General features: G+C 41.2%; 1 protein-coding gene across 1 annotated transcript in view; it reads right to left on the bottom strand.

Moving 5' to 3' along the window:
- Positions 1-1715: 1715 nt before the first annotated feature.
- aif1l (allograft inflammatory factor 1-like) overlaps positions 1716-14167 on the bottom strand; it is a 43851-nt gene continuing 31399 nt past the window's right edge. The window contains exon 6 of the mRNA XM_020465975.2: positions 1716-3658. Within this exon, the coding sequence (XP_020321564.1) occupies positions 3571-3658 (88 nt within the window). The 3' untranslated portion in view covers positions 1716-3570. The remainder of the gene's footprint in view (positions 3659-14167) is intronic.

The raw sequence follows: 14167 nt of genomic DNA, 5'->3' as shown, positions 1-14167 counted from the left end.
TTTTCATCTACATTTATTGAAGTGGATTTAACAAGTAACATAAATAAGAGATCACAACTTTCACCTGGATTCACCTGGTCAGTCTATGTCATGGAAAGAGCAGGTGTCCTTAATGTTTTCCACACTCAGTGTACGTGTGAGGCAGTCTTTTCACTGTTCGGAGGAGAGGAGGCTCTTTAATCTCAATGCTCTCTCTATCATGCCGAATAGATGTTGTGCTTTGAAGCTCATTAGGACCGACCCAGGGTTAGAGACCTCAGAGAGAGAGAAAAAAGAAAGAGTAGAAAGAGCGAGAGAGAGGGGTTGAAGAGGGAGCGGTGCTGTTGAAAGCCTGGATGGATATAATGAACCAAGAGAAAGATCAAAGATAACGAGAGGAGGGGGGGGGGGGGGGGTTGTTGGGAACGCCGGGTGTTACATGATCACCTAACAGCAGGGTACCTGCCACAGGGACCAGGCTACAACATTTATGTTTTAAATGGTTTGAAGTGTTTCTCTAGTCTGTCTAGACTGGGTCAATCAGCGAAGACCTGTGGCGAAACGCTGCTGAAAAAAATTGCAGTAGTAGCAATAGACAGTTACCTATATGATCAATCAGGCTACTACTCTCACACAGGCCTGTATAATGCAGCTATAAGATGTAGCTGTTGGAGACGCACCTTTTGGAGGATAGATACGGATACTAGCTTATCAACTTTTCCCGTTGGATAGCGGTCAGGGAACATGGACAAAGTGAAGCACTTAACAAGAGCACCAGGGCTAGAGTCAGCCTGTCGAGTAGTAGGGCATTTTGTTTTGAGTGAATGCCAGATGCTAGTCCTAACTTGTAACTCAGTAGGACTTTGTCCGCTGTCGTTGCACAGGCCTCTGGCATTAGTGACAGGTCTTCACATAGAGCACTGATGATTGTTTTAATTACACAAGTGCTTACTGTGCTTATTGTCCCGTCAGATTCCCTCCTCAGTGTGCTGTGCTCATTAGTGTATTCCCTCCGTATCGCCTCTAATCTTCCTCCCCGCCATCTCCCCTTCCCCAGCAGGATGTTACTTTCCTAGCACTCCCACACAAACAAATACACACAATGACACACACATACACTGACACACAATATAGTAAGGCTTCGGGGTTTGTGTGTTTTACGAACCAGTGAAGTCAGAGAACTCTGTCGCCAGGCTTTTGTGAACATGTGGAAAGTGTCCATGTCGAGAATAGATTGGTTTGCAATGTGCATGTTCATTTGACTAAGTGGCTGAGCAACTAGGCCTATTGACACGTTTAGCTGTGTGTGTGAAATGGGTTTATAGCCCTTTGTACTTCCATGTGTCTTTGCTGGTAGCTGTGAAAGGGGCTCAGTGTTGTTGCCTGGTGTTTTACACATGCTGAAAGGCTCTATTTAAATCATAAAGTACACTGTAAATGGGATTAAATTAAGTCTATGGTTTAAAATGAAGCAATAACTGTATATCAAAATGGGTTGAAACACAGTACCTTAGAATAAACCACATCCATGTACATGATCATGTTTATGTGATTTAAAACACCCTGTGACATAGTGGAATCCTCTCTGTTTCTAGAAGTGACAGCATTAAACCCCTATTTCCGTCCACCTACAAACAGTACTGGAAAAACAGGAAAGCTGGTTTCAGTGTTTGATTGAACAGTTTCTTCACTCTGTCAAACAACTACTCATACAACAAACTACTCAATAACAAATATGCCGGTGTAACAGAAATAACTTTAATTCCTTTGGTGTTTGCAAAACAAAAATGTGCATTGTCCGGGTGGTTAAATGAAAATACCACTAAAAAGACCTCTACCCAACACACTGGGAATGAAAATGCATAACTGACGTTCCATAAAAAAAATGTAAAGCTAATGAATTAAAATATTACGGTTAATATTATACTCCATGTTAGGTGTGAGTTCGAGAAAAAAAACGAAAGATAGAAAAGCAGCGCTGAGGCACAAATTAGAGAATTTACGTGACAAACAAATGAACCCGGGCCTGAGATGGGGCATGACTGAGAAGTAAGAAGAGGAAGAAGTACAGAATAAGACGAGATGAAAATATATATTTTTTAAAGAACAAGATAATAGCAAAACATAGCAAGATTGGAGATAATACCATTTGAAATGGGACAGGTACATCACATTTTACAAAGACGAGATAGAAATTCGGAAGTCAAGAGGTGCCACTATGGAGACTAGGATAGTCAGGCCGGGAAATGTGGGACACTGGCATGAGTTGCGTATCTAATATCACTTCATAGATGTATTCAGATCTCCAGTATCAATGCAGTATCTGATAGCCTAGACCTAGGGGTACACTACCAAACAAGAAATGCCTTACCCTAATATACACATGAATAAACACCTTTAAAACCATCTTCCAATAACCTACAACACAACTTAATGGTCTGGTTCAGGAGGGAGAATAAAGACCAACTCTAAACCTCCTCCACCATCCTCTACTCTTCTCTCTGACTTCCATCCACATGCTACTTTAGGCACTTGGAAAGAATGTGATTTAATCATAATTCATACTAACAGGCTGAGAATCTTCAGTGTGTGCACGTACCGTAAAACCAATCTTTCCTGAATCCTAAAATCAACTCACGCACCCCGCACCTTTAGGTTGAGAAAGTCAGTGTCGATCTACAACACCGGATCTAGAGTCATATCATACTCTGACCTAATGCCCCCCGACCCCCTTCCTAATCCTAATCCCAACTACAGTAACCCATCTCTAGTCTGAAAGAATGGGGTTGGACCATAATCTCTCAAACCTGACCTAGTGAGACGATGACCAAGCAGAGTCTGCATGGCACTAATCCAACATGCGGGACGATGTTGACAACTGTGTGTAAAGGTGTTAAAAATAACTGTGCTCTTATTATTACGTGTGCTTTAAAATCACCAGCATGCTACTTTAACACGATTAAAAATATAATATCTGAAAGAGAAACTAGAACATTTGGTGGTGGTGGTGTCAAATGGTTAAACGCCACATTGAAATCATGATAAAACAGGCCTAATGATAAATTCACTAGTATCCATACACAGATTGCTGTAGAACATGTGAGTTGTTGACACACAATCTTCTCATTAACACATACATACAAAACAGTCACCTCTGTTAGTTTGATCCCCAGCAAACACAACAACAATTTGCTCATATTCACAAAACGACTCAATTCCACAGTTATAGCCAGGGGTTACAAGTGATCACGCTAATTAAAAATACTTATTTCTCATCTCCATAATCAATATAAATATATACAGGTATGTACTGGTCATAAAAAAAAGCTAATCTGCCTTAACGTCTTCACAACAAATATATATAGTTAAGAGATTGCTCCTCCCTCTTTTTCCCCACATGTTTTGAACAGAGGAGGATACACACACACACACACCCCCCCCCTTCTGGGACGCGTGTGCGTCCTGAGGTGGGGAGTTGATAAGGCTATGTACACAAGTCCCTGGCTGAGTGCAGGGGCCTAGGATGGTGAAATGGTTGAGGTCGGGTCCCTATGACCCCTCTGTAGTCTAGAGGCTCTGGATGTCCTGGGTCTATGGCAGGCTGGTTATGTCCCGTTTGGGTGGAGGCCCGTCAGGCTTACAGCTGGCCCCATTAGCCTTGTCCTCGAAGATCATCACCCTGGGGGGGAGAAAAACAGAGCGAGAGAGAGGTCAGCGGTGGACTGCAAAACAAACTCAAAGCTATGGCAGTCTCCCATAGCCTTCAGAAAGTATTCACACCCCTTGACCTTTTTCACATACTGTAGTGTTACAGCCTGAATTTACAATTTAGAAATGTTTACAACTTAGTTAAAAATGAAAAGGTGAAATGAGTAATAAGCATTCAACCCTTTTGTTATGTCAAGCCTAAATAAGTTCAGGAGTAAAAATGTGCTTAACAAGTCACATAATAAGTTGCATGGACTCACTCTGTGTGCAATAATAGTGTTTAACATGCTTTTTAAACCACTACCCCATCTCTGTACCCCACATATACAATTATCTTAAAGTTCACTCAGTTGAGCAGTGCATTTCAAGCACAGATTCAAGCACAAAGACCAGGGAGATTTTTCCAATGGTTTGCAAAGAAGGGCACCTATTGGTAGATGGGTAAAAAAAAAAAACAGACATTGAATATCCCTTTGAGCATGGTGCAGTTATTTATTGCACTTTGGATAGGGTAACAATATACCCAGTCACTACAAAGATACAGGTACCCTTCCTAACTCAGTTGCCGGAGAAGAAGGAAACCGCTCAGGGATTTCAACATGAAGCCATGGTGATTTTTAAACAATTACAGAGTTTATTGGCTGTGACATGAGATAACTGAGAATGAATCACCAACACTGTAGTTACTCCACAATACTAACATAGACCTAAAATGACAAGAGCGAAAAGAATGAAGCCTGTACAGAATGAAAATATTCCAAAACATGTATCCTGTTTGCAACAAGGCACTAAAGCAGTGGTCACAAACCAATTGATCGTGATCGACTGGTCGATCTTCAAGGCATTCCAAGTCGATCACAAAACATTTCAGTTGAAAAGCCAACGATAAAGGCTTTGCGCTCCTCCCCCCCCCCCCCCCCCCCCCCCCCCCCCCCCCCAGTGTTACGTTGTTGCGGTAGGCACACTTTATTCAGAAGCCCTGCGGACCTGGAGATCTGTGGTTAAATCGAGAGCGCCTCCTGCGCTGGCCAATCGGATACCTCATATCACTGTGCCTACAGCTTCCAAGACCTAGGCCACAGCAAAGTTTGACACTAGCCTACGTGAAATGTCATGACTTTTAAAACCATGACCAGTATGAGACTGTCAAAGAATACAGCAAAAAGCTGCTGTTTTTACGAGTGAGTTCACGTTTTTATTAAGCACAGTCAACAGTTTTTATTCAACACTATTAGAAAACATCAAACGCATTTCTCCCTACTTCTAGTCGCATTACCTCTGCAATGAGAGAGTAGTCAAGTGTATCGATTGTCCTGCATTTCTAATTATTATTAGCAGCTCATCGTGTATATTTTAATTGAGACCTTCTCTGGTCCCAGGAACAACATGAATTTGTGCATGACTGAGGCAGATACGGTGTGACTCGAGTTTCGCCATCAGGTGGAAGACGGTGTCCCCTCTCTCTGGTCCGTTTCAACTGATGAAAGTAAGGAAAGAACATGGGGAACATGAGAGGCGGACCCTCTGCTGCTCTCTCCTTCCGCTAAGAGTAATGCCGTGTTCAAAACAACTGGGAACTCGGGGAAATCTCAGACTTCTGACTTCAGTGCGTTGAAGACAACCGGGAATCCAAGTTGGAAACTCCGGTATGTTTCTAGACCACCGACGTTCCGACCTGAAGACCACTGATGTTATGATTTGACAAAAAAAATTCCCCCCAGAGTTCTCAGTTGTCTTGAAAGCACCATTACCATCAGATGCAGGTAGCCTACAACCAGTCCAGTAAAATAATAAAGCAAATTAGTGCATATTATTTCAATTTATGCTCAGCCTGTTCATTGTAAGTGCAACACCAACTGATCTATTTTGTTATTAAAGCTCTAGTTTTGCAATATACACTGAACAAAAACATAAAACACAACATGCAACAAATTGAAAATGTTTACATACTGTATAAGAAAATCAGTAAATAAAAAATAAAAATTAGGCCCTAATCTATGGATTTCACATGACTGGGAATACAGATATGCATCTGTTGGTCACAGATACCGTTAAAAAAAAGTAGGGGCGTGGATCAAAAAACCAGTCAGTATCTGGTGTGACCACCATTTGCCTCATGCAGCGCAACACAATCAGGCTGCTGATTGTGGCCTGTGGAATGTCCCACTCCTCTTCAATGGCTGTGCAAAGTTGCTAGATATTGGCGGGAACTGGAACACGCTGTCATACACATCGATCCAGAGTAGAGGTCGACCGATTAATTGGAATGGCCGATTAATTAGGGCCGATTTCAAGTTTTCATAACAATCGTAAATCGGTATTTTTGGGCGCCGATTTTGCCAATGTTTTTTTTTTTTACACCTTTATTTAATCTTTATTTAACTAGGCAAGTCAGTTAAGAACACATTCTTATTTTCAATGACGGCCTAGGAACGAGGCAGAAAGACAGATTTTTACCTTGTCAGCTCGGGGGATCCAATCTTGCAACCTTACAGTTAACTAGTCCAACGCTCTAACCACCTGCCTCACGAGGAGCCCGCCTGTTACACAGTAAGCCAAGGTAAGTTGCTAGCTAGCATTACATTTATCTTATAAAAAACAATCAATCAACGACTGCCGTTGCACCAATGTGTACTTAACCATGAACATCAATGTCTTTCTTAAAATCAATACACAAGTATATATTTTTAAACCTGCATATTTAGCTAAAAGAAATCCAGTTTAGCAGGCAATATTAACCAGGTGAAATTGTGTCACTTCTCTAGCGTTCATTGCACGCAGAGTCAGGGTATATGCAACAGTTTGGGCCGCCTGGCTCTTTGCAAACTAATTTGCCAGAATTTTACGTAATTATGACATAACATTAAAGGTTGTGAAATGTAACAGGAATATTTAGACTCATGGATGCCACCCGTTAGATAAAATACAGAATGGAATAAATGTTTTGTTTTCGAGATGATAGTTTCCAGATTTGACCTAAGGCTCGTATTTCTGTGTGTTTATTATAGTTAAGTCTATGATTGGATATTTGATAGAGCAGTCTGACTGAGGGGTGGTAGGCAGCAGCAGGCTCGTAATAGTCAAAGGTATATGGTTTAGAGAGAAATAGTCTACCCGTTATAATTCCTGTAACAACTTGCGGCTGATCTTGAAAGGGGTTCCTTCGTTATTTTACCGTTCATGTCTTCCATACGGAATGTCTTGATCTACTTCAAATAAGGTCTGTGTTTCGTGCAGGCTTAAACCGCCTCGGGTTTTGATACCCGTGTAAATCTCACTAGGATAAGGTAACGTTTGTGAAAATATTTTCATAAATCCACTCTACAAAAAAAATGATCTTCGCTTATATTTAGCCAATATTGATCAGAGTTACCGTGTCCTATGAATATCTACACAGTTATAAAATTGGCAAGGTGGTGTAAGCCAACACGAAACACAGACCTTATTTTAAGTGAATCTAAAAATATCCTATGGAATAAATACATTTTCAGATTTTGCTAGAAGGTGTCATGGGAATTATGACTCGCACTTTGGTAGTCAATTCTCCATTATTAAAATAGGATTTCCTGCATATATAAATTACAGTTTTTGTTTTCAACATTCATCACAGGTAACTTAAACTCTATTTTTATTCAAACAGTTGAGAGTATTTGTCTCCTAAGCAGACTCTTCAGTATCATTGTCACTTCAGAGCTGTGTGTGTGTTTTACAGATGGCAGAGAAAAGCAGAGCACCAGTGTGGGACTATTACATGGAATTGGCACAAGGGAAAGCAAGGTGTCTTATTTGTGATAAAGATGTAAGCATGGGTCAGCAACGGCATTTTAAAAATCGGCCGATTAAATCGGTATCGGCTTTTTTTGCCCTCCAATATTCGGTATCGGCGGTCGACCCCTAATCCAGAGCATCCCAAACATGCTCAATAGGTAACATCTGGTGAGTGAGCATGCAGGCCATGATAGAACTGGGACATTTTCAGCTCCGGGAATTGTGTACAGATCCTTGCAAATGGGGCCATTTTCATTCTGAAACATAAGGTGATGGTGGTGGATGAATGGCATGACAATGGGCCTCAGGATCTCGTCCCGGTATCTCGGTACTTTCAATCGGCCATTGTTAAAATGCAATTGCGTTCATTGTCCTTAGTTTATGCCTTCCCATACGATAATCCCACTGCCATCATGATGCACTGTTCACAACGTTGACATCAGCAAACCGCTCACCCCACACGACGCCATACATGCTGTCTGCACGCTACAGTTGAAACCGGGATTCATCCATTAAGAGTACACCTCCAGCATTCCAGTGGCCATCGAAGGTAAGCATTTGCACACTGAAGTTGGTTATGACGCCAAACTGCAGTCAGGTCAAGACCCTGGTTAGGACAACGAGCAAGCAGATGAGCTTCCCTGAGACGGCTTCTGACAGTTTGTGCAGAAATTCTTTGGCTGTGCAAACCCACAGTTTCATCAGCTGTCCAGGTGGCTGGTCTCAGACGATCCTGCAGGCGAAGAAACCAGATGTGGTTGTCCTGGGCTGGTGTGGTTACAAGTGGTCTAGGGTTGTGAGGCCGGTTGGAAGTACTGTCAAATGCTCTAAAACGACATTGGAGGCAGCTTACGGTAGAGAAATTAACATAAAATGATCTGGCAACAGCTCCTGTAGTTAGCATGCCAATTGCATGCTTCCTCAAAACTTGAGACATCTGTGGCATTGAGTTCCGTGACAAAACTGCACATTTTAAAATGGCCGCACAAGGTGCACCTGTGTAATGATCATGTTGTTTAATCAGCTTCTTGATATGCCACACCTGTCAGGTGGATGCATTATCTTGGCAAAGGAGAAATGCTCACTAACAGGGATGTAAACAAATTTGTGCACAAAGTTTGAAGGAAAAAAGCTTTTTGTGCATATGGAACATTTCTGGAATTTTTTATTCAGCTCAAGAAACATGGGACCAACACTTTACATGTTGCATTTATATTTTTTGTTCAGAGTAATATGATCTGAGAAGAACGATATTGTCAGGCCAGGCATATAGCCAATATGCTGTAATAATGTATTAGGCCTACTGCACAAACACCATTCCTACGTAACTGTTTTTATTAGGTTAACTTCTTATGGCTGCAGGGGCAGTATTGAGTAGCTTGGATGAAAAGGTGCCCATTGTAAACGGCCAGCTCCTCAGTCTCAGTTGCTAATATATGCATATTATTAGTAGTATTGGATAGAAAACAATCTAAAGTTTCCAAAACTGTCCAAATATTGTCTGAGGAAAATCAAACCAGGAAGTGGCTTCTATTTTGAAAACTCCATGTTCCATAGCCTCCCTTTGCTCCATTTAAAGGGATATCAACCAGATTCCTTTTCCTATTGCTTCCTCAAGGTGTCAACACAGAAAAATGAGCCAGAACGATAACATTGTGTCAAGTGTTCGCACGAGTTTTGCTCGCGCAACAGAGTTTGTGCAGCCATTGCCGTTCCCTCTCCTACTGAACAAGACCGTTGCGGTTGATATATTATCGATTATATATTTTAAAAACAAGCTGAGGATTGATTATAAAAAACGTTTGACATGTTTCTGTGGACATTACGGAAACTTTTTGGAATTTGTCTGCGTTGTCGTGACCGCTCTTTCCTGTGGATTTCTGAACATAACGCGACAAACAAACAGAGGTGTTTTGGATATAAAAATAATCTTTATGGAACAAAAGGAACATTTATTGTGTAACTGGGAGTCTCATGAGTGAAAACGTCCGAAGATCATCAAAGGTAAACTATTAATTTGATTGCTTTTCTGATTTTCGTGACCGAGCTACCTGATGCTAAGTGTACTTAATGTTTTATCATGCGATCGATAAACTTACAAACGCTTGGATTTCTTTCACTGTAAAGCATAATTTCAAAATCTGACACGACAGAAGGCTAAGCTGTGTTTTTGCACTTGTGATTTCATGAATATAAATATTTTTAGTAATATTGTTTGAATTTTTATTTTACTAGGCAAGTCAGTTAAGAACAAATACCTATTTTCAATGACGGCCTAGGAACAGTGGGTTAACTGCCTTACAGAACGACAGATTTGTACTTTGTCAGCTTGGGGATTTGAACTTGCAACCTTTCAGTTACTAATCCAACACTCCAACCACTAGGCTACGCTGCTGCGCATCATAATGAGCAGCGTGGTGACCTAGAGGCCGGAGAGGGAGTACACGTGACAGGTGCGAATACTGTAGGTGCTTTTCTAAGTGAAGAGTTTATTTCCAAAACTCTAAATCTACCAATTTTTCACATGCGTTTTTTCAACAGAAATGATTGCTTATGGGTACCCTCATGTGTGTAAAATCCATTCATTCATAGATTTTAGCGGTGTATGAAAATGTTAGTTTTTTTGTTCGTATCCTGGAAATTTGACTATGATATGTGGTTGTCTCACCTAGTCATCTTAAGATGAATGCCCATACTGTAAGTCTCTCTGGATAAGAACATCTGATGAATGATTAAAATACAGATTTCATATTGCTCTATTGAATAATACCTTTTTTTTAATACATTTTTAAATATTTTTATAATTTGTACATTTCTTTATTACAAACATAGTTATTTATTACATTTGACTGTGTAAAACCTAGCAGTACTACTTATTACTATGAGAGTGAGGCGGATATATAGCATTTTGCAAAAAAAAATGATTATTTGTCTAAATAAAACCATTAAGCGATAGATTGGTCTGTGATTGAACAACCCCATGCCATGATTAGATAGTGGGAAAACTACACCAAATCTCTTTCATAATTTCTTTAAAACAATAAAAACTCATTTCCAACGTCCTGAAAATGAATATATATAGCGTTTTGTAATTAAACTCTATAAGTACATTGAACAACCAGGTCATTGGGGGTGTCCAGCTGTAGAACATAAAAAGTAGAGGATTTTTTAAACAGCAGCTACAGAGACAATCAATCCCCTGGAACTAGACCCATATTTTTTTGTGAGTAAAGAAACTAAATACTGTGTGTGGGAGTGCGCATGTGTGTCTATGCATGAGAGTGAGTGAGTTAGGGCTGACCCCATTTAGTCTACTAGTCGATTGTTTGGTTGAAAGATTTTTTTAACCAAGCTGTGGCAAATACCCTACATGACCAAAAGTCTGTGGACACCTGCTCGTCGAACATCTCATTCCAAAATCATGGGCATTAATATGGAGTTGGTCCCCCCTTTGCTGCTATAACAGCCTCCACTCTTCTGGGAAGGCTATCAACTAGATGTTGGAACATTGCTGCGGGGACTTGCTTCCATTCAGCCACAAGAGCATTAGTGAGGTTGGGCACTTATGTTCGGCGATTAGGCCTGGTTCGCAGTCGATGTTCCAATTCATCCCAAAGGTGTTCGATGGAGTTGAGGTCAGGGCTCTGTGCAGACCAGTCAAGTTCTTCCACACTGATCTCAACAATTCATTCTGTATGGACTTCACTTTGTGCACGGGGGCATTGTAATGCTGGAACAGGAAAGGGCCTTCCCCAAACTGTTGCCATAAAGTTGGAGTCATCTAGAATGTCATTGTAATGCTGTAGCATTAAGATTTCCCATCATTGGAACTAAGTGGCCTAGCCCAAACCATTAAAACAGCCCCAGACCATTATTCCTCCTCCATAAAACTTTACATTTGGGCAGGTAGAGTTATCCCGGCATCCGTCAAACACAGATTCGTCCATCAGACTGTCAGATGGTGAAGCGCGATTCATCACTCCAGAGAACGCGTTTCCACTGCTCCCAGAGTCCAATGGCGTTGAGCCAGAATAGGGTTTTTTCTTCTGGTTTGGCTCTATTGATCTCAGACTCCCTCTTTAGTAATTTGTGTGTCTTGTGTGTCAGTGCTTAAAGCATCAGCAAGCCTACATATAGCTGATTTTATTCAAACATAGGGTGTGTCTATATATGGAAAAATACACGTTTAAAAATGTTGAACAATCGTTTGGTTGAAAGAACAGCCGACTCTCAGTCGACAAAGATTTATTTTAGTCGGGGACAGCCCTAGAGTGAGTGAATGATTGCGAGACCGGGAGAGAGAGAGAGAGTACGTTCACATGTGTATGCTATAGCAGGATTTGGGCCATGCACCAAGGGATGGGGTTTGGGGAACATGCTTGGCAACCCTCCCAAGACTGCCTCTATTCTATTCCCAGTTCCTGGGAACTGAGAGCTGGGCAGGATTTAAGATGGCTGCAGTGCCGTGTCCATTCAGTGTCCCACACTAATGAGAGTCCCTAACGACAGGCACTAATGACACAGTCCCTAACGAGCAGTCAGGCCAGAGGAGGCGATCAAAACAGGACGCCCTGCTGAGTTTAACAGGGGGCTTATGCCCCCAACAAGGACACACTGATCTAAATAGATATGGAGTAGAGAGAGAGAGGGAGGGAAAGACAGTGTTTCCACAAGTACAGTACATAGAGTAGCCGGCCAAATCGGAGAAGTAGTTCAAATGTATTTGCAGAAAGAGGTATATTTGTGTCCATCCTAATGCCTTGATTCCATCTGAAATGCACAGTAAAATTATTGGAATACTTTAATCGAGTTTACTTCCCAGATTGGAAAAATCAATGTTTATTCTTCAAATTATGTATTTTATTAAAAACAGACACATTTAAAGGTTTTGTTTTTCCAGGTTTCTCTTTCTCCCAGTTTCAGGCTGTATATATATATATATATAGTGTAAAGGATCTCGTCCTCCTCTTCTGAGGAGGAGTAGCGAGAAGGATCGGAGGACCAATGCGCAGCGTGGTAAGTGTCCATAATGTTTAATCAAAACACAACAGAACACTTGGAACAAAACAATAAACGTGAATAAACGAAACAGTCTAGTGTGGTAACAAACACTGACACGGAAGACAAACACCCACAACTCAAAAGTGAAACCAGGCTACCTAAGTATGATTCTCAATCAGGGACAACGATTGACAGCTGCCTCTGATTGAGAACCATACTAGGCTGAACACAGAAATCCCAAATTATAGAAAAACGAACAGACAACCCACCCAACTCACACCCTGACCATACTAAAACAAAAGACATAAAAAAGGAAATAAGGTCAGAACGTGACATATAGATACACACATACACACACACACAAAGTTGAAGTCTGAAGTTCACATGCACCTTAGACAAATACATTTAAACTCAGTTTTTCATAATTCCTGACATTTAATCCTAGTATAGATTTCCTGTCTTAGGTCAGTTAGGTTCACCACTTTATTTTAAGAATGTGAAATGTCACAATAATAGTAGAGAGAATGATTTATTTCAGCTTTTATTTCTTTCATCACATTTCCAGTGGGTCAGAAGTTTACATACACTCAATTAGTATTTGGTAGCATTGCCTTTAAATTGTTTAGCTTGGGTAAAACGTTTCGGGTAGCATTCCACAAGCTTCCCACAATAAGTTGGGGGAATTTTGCCCATTCCTCCTGACAAACTGGTGTAACTGAGTCAGGTTTGTAGACCTTGCACGCACACTCCTTTTCAGGTCTGCCCACAAATTTTATATGGGATTGAGGTTGAGATGGCCACTCCAATACCTTGACTTTGTTGTCCTTAAGCCATTTTGCCACAACTTTGGAAGTATGCTTGGGGTCTTTGTCCATTTGGAAGACCCATTTGCGACCAAGCTTTAACTTCCTAACTGATGTCTTGAGATGTTGCTTCAATATATCCACATCATTTTCCTGCCTCATGATGCCATCTATTTTGTGAAGTGCACTAGTCCCTCCTGCAGCAAAGCACCCCCACAACATGATGCTGCCACCCCCGTACTTCACGGTTGGGATGGTGTTCTTCAGCTTGCAAGCCTCCCCCTTTTTCCTCCAAACATAGCAATGGTCATTATGGCCAAACACTTCTATTTGTGTTTCATCAGACATTTCTCCAGAAAGTATGATCTTTGTCCCCAGGTGCAGTTGCAAACCGTAGTCTGGCTTTTTTATGGCGGTTTTGGAGCAGTGGCTTCTTCCTTGCTGAGTGGCCTTTCAGGTTATGTCGATATAGGACTCGTTTTACTGTGGATATAGATACCTTTGTACCCGTTTCCTCCAGCATCTTCACAAGGTCCTTTGCTGTTGTTCTGGGATTGATTTGCACTTTTCGCACCAAAGTACTTTCATCTCTAGGAGACAGAACGCGTCTCCTTCCTGAGCAGTATGACGGCTGTGTGGTCCCATGGTGTTTATACTTGCGTACTATTGTTTGTACAGATGAATGTGGTACCTTCAGGCGTTTGGAAATTGCTCCCAAGGATGAACCAATTTCCCCCCCTGAGGTCTTGGCTGATTTCTTTTGATTTTCCCATGATGTCAAGCAAAGAGGCACTGAGTTTGAAGGTAGGCCTTGAAATACATCCACAGGTACACCTCCAATTGACTCAAATTATGTCAATTAGCCTATCAGAAGCTTCTAAAGCCATGACATAATTTTCTGGAATTTT

Source organism: Oncorhynchus kisutch, linkage group LG29 (assembly GCF_002021735.2).
Source record: "Oncorhynchus kisutch isolate 150728-3 linkage group LG29, Okis_V2, whole genome shotgun sequence".
NCBI classification, from domain to species: domain Eukaryota; kingdom Metazoa; phylum Chordata; class Actinopteri; order Salmoniformes; family Salmonidae; genus Oncorhynchus; species Oncorhynchus kisutch.
The sequence above is the reverse complement of the archived record's forward strand: the minus strand, read 5'-3'. Positions and strand labels throughout refer to the sequence as shown.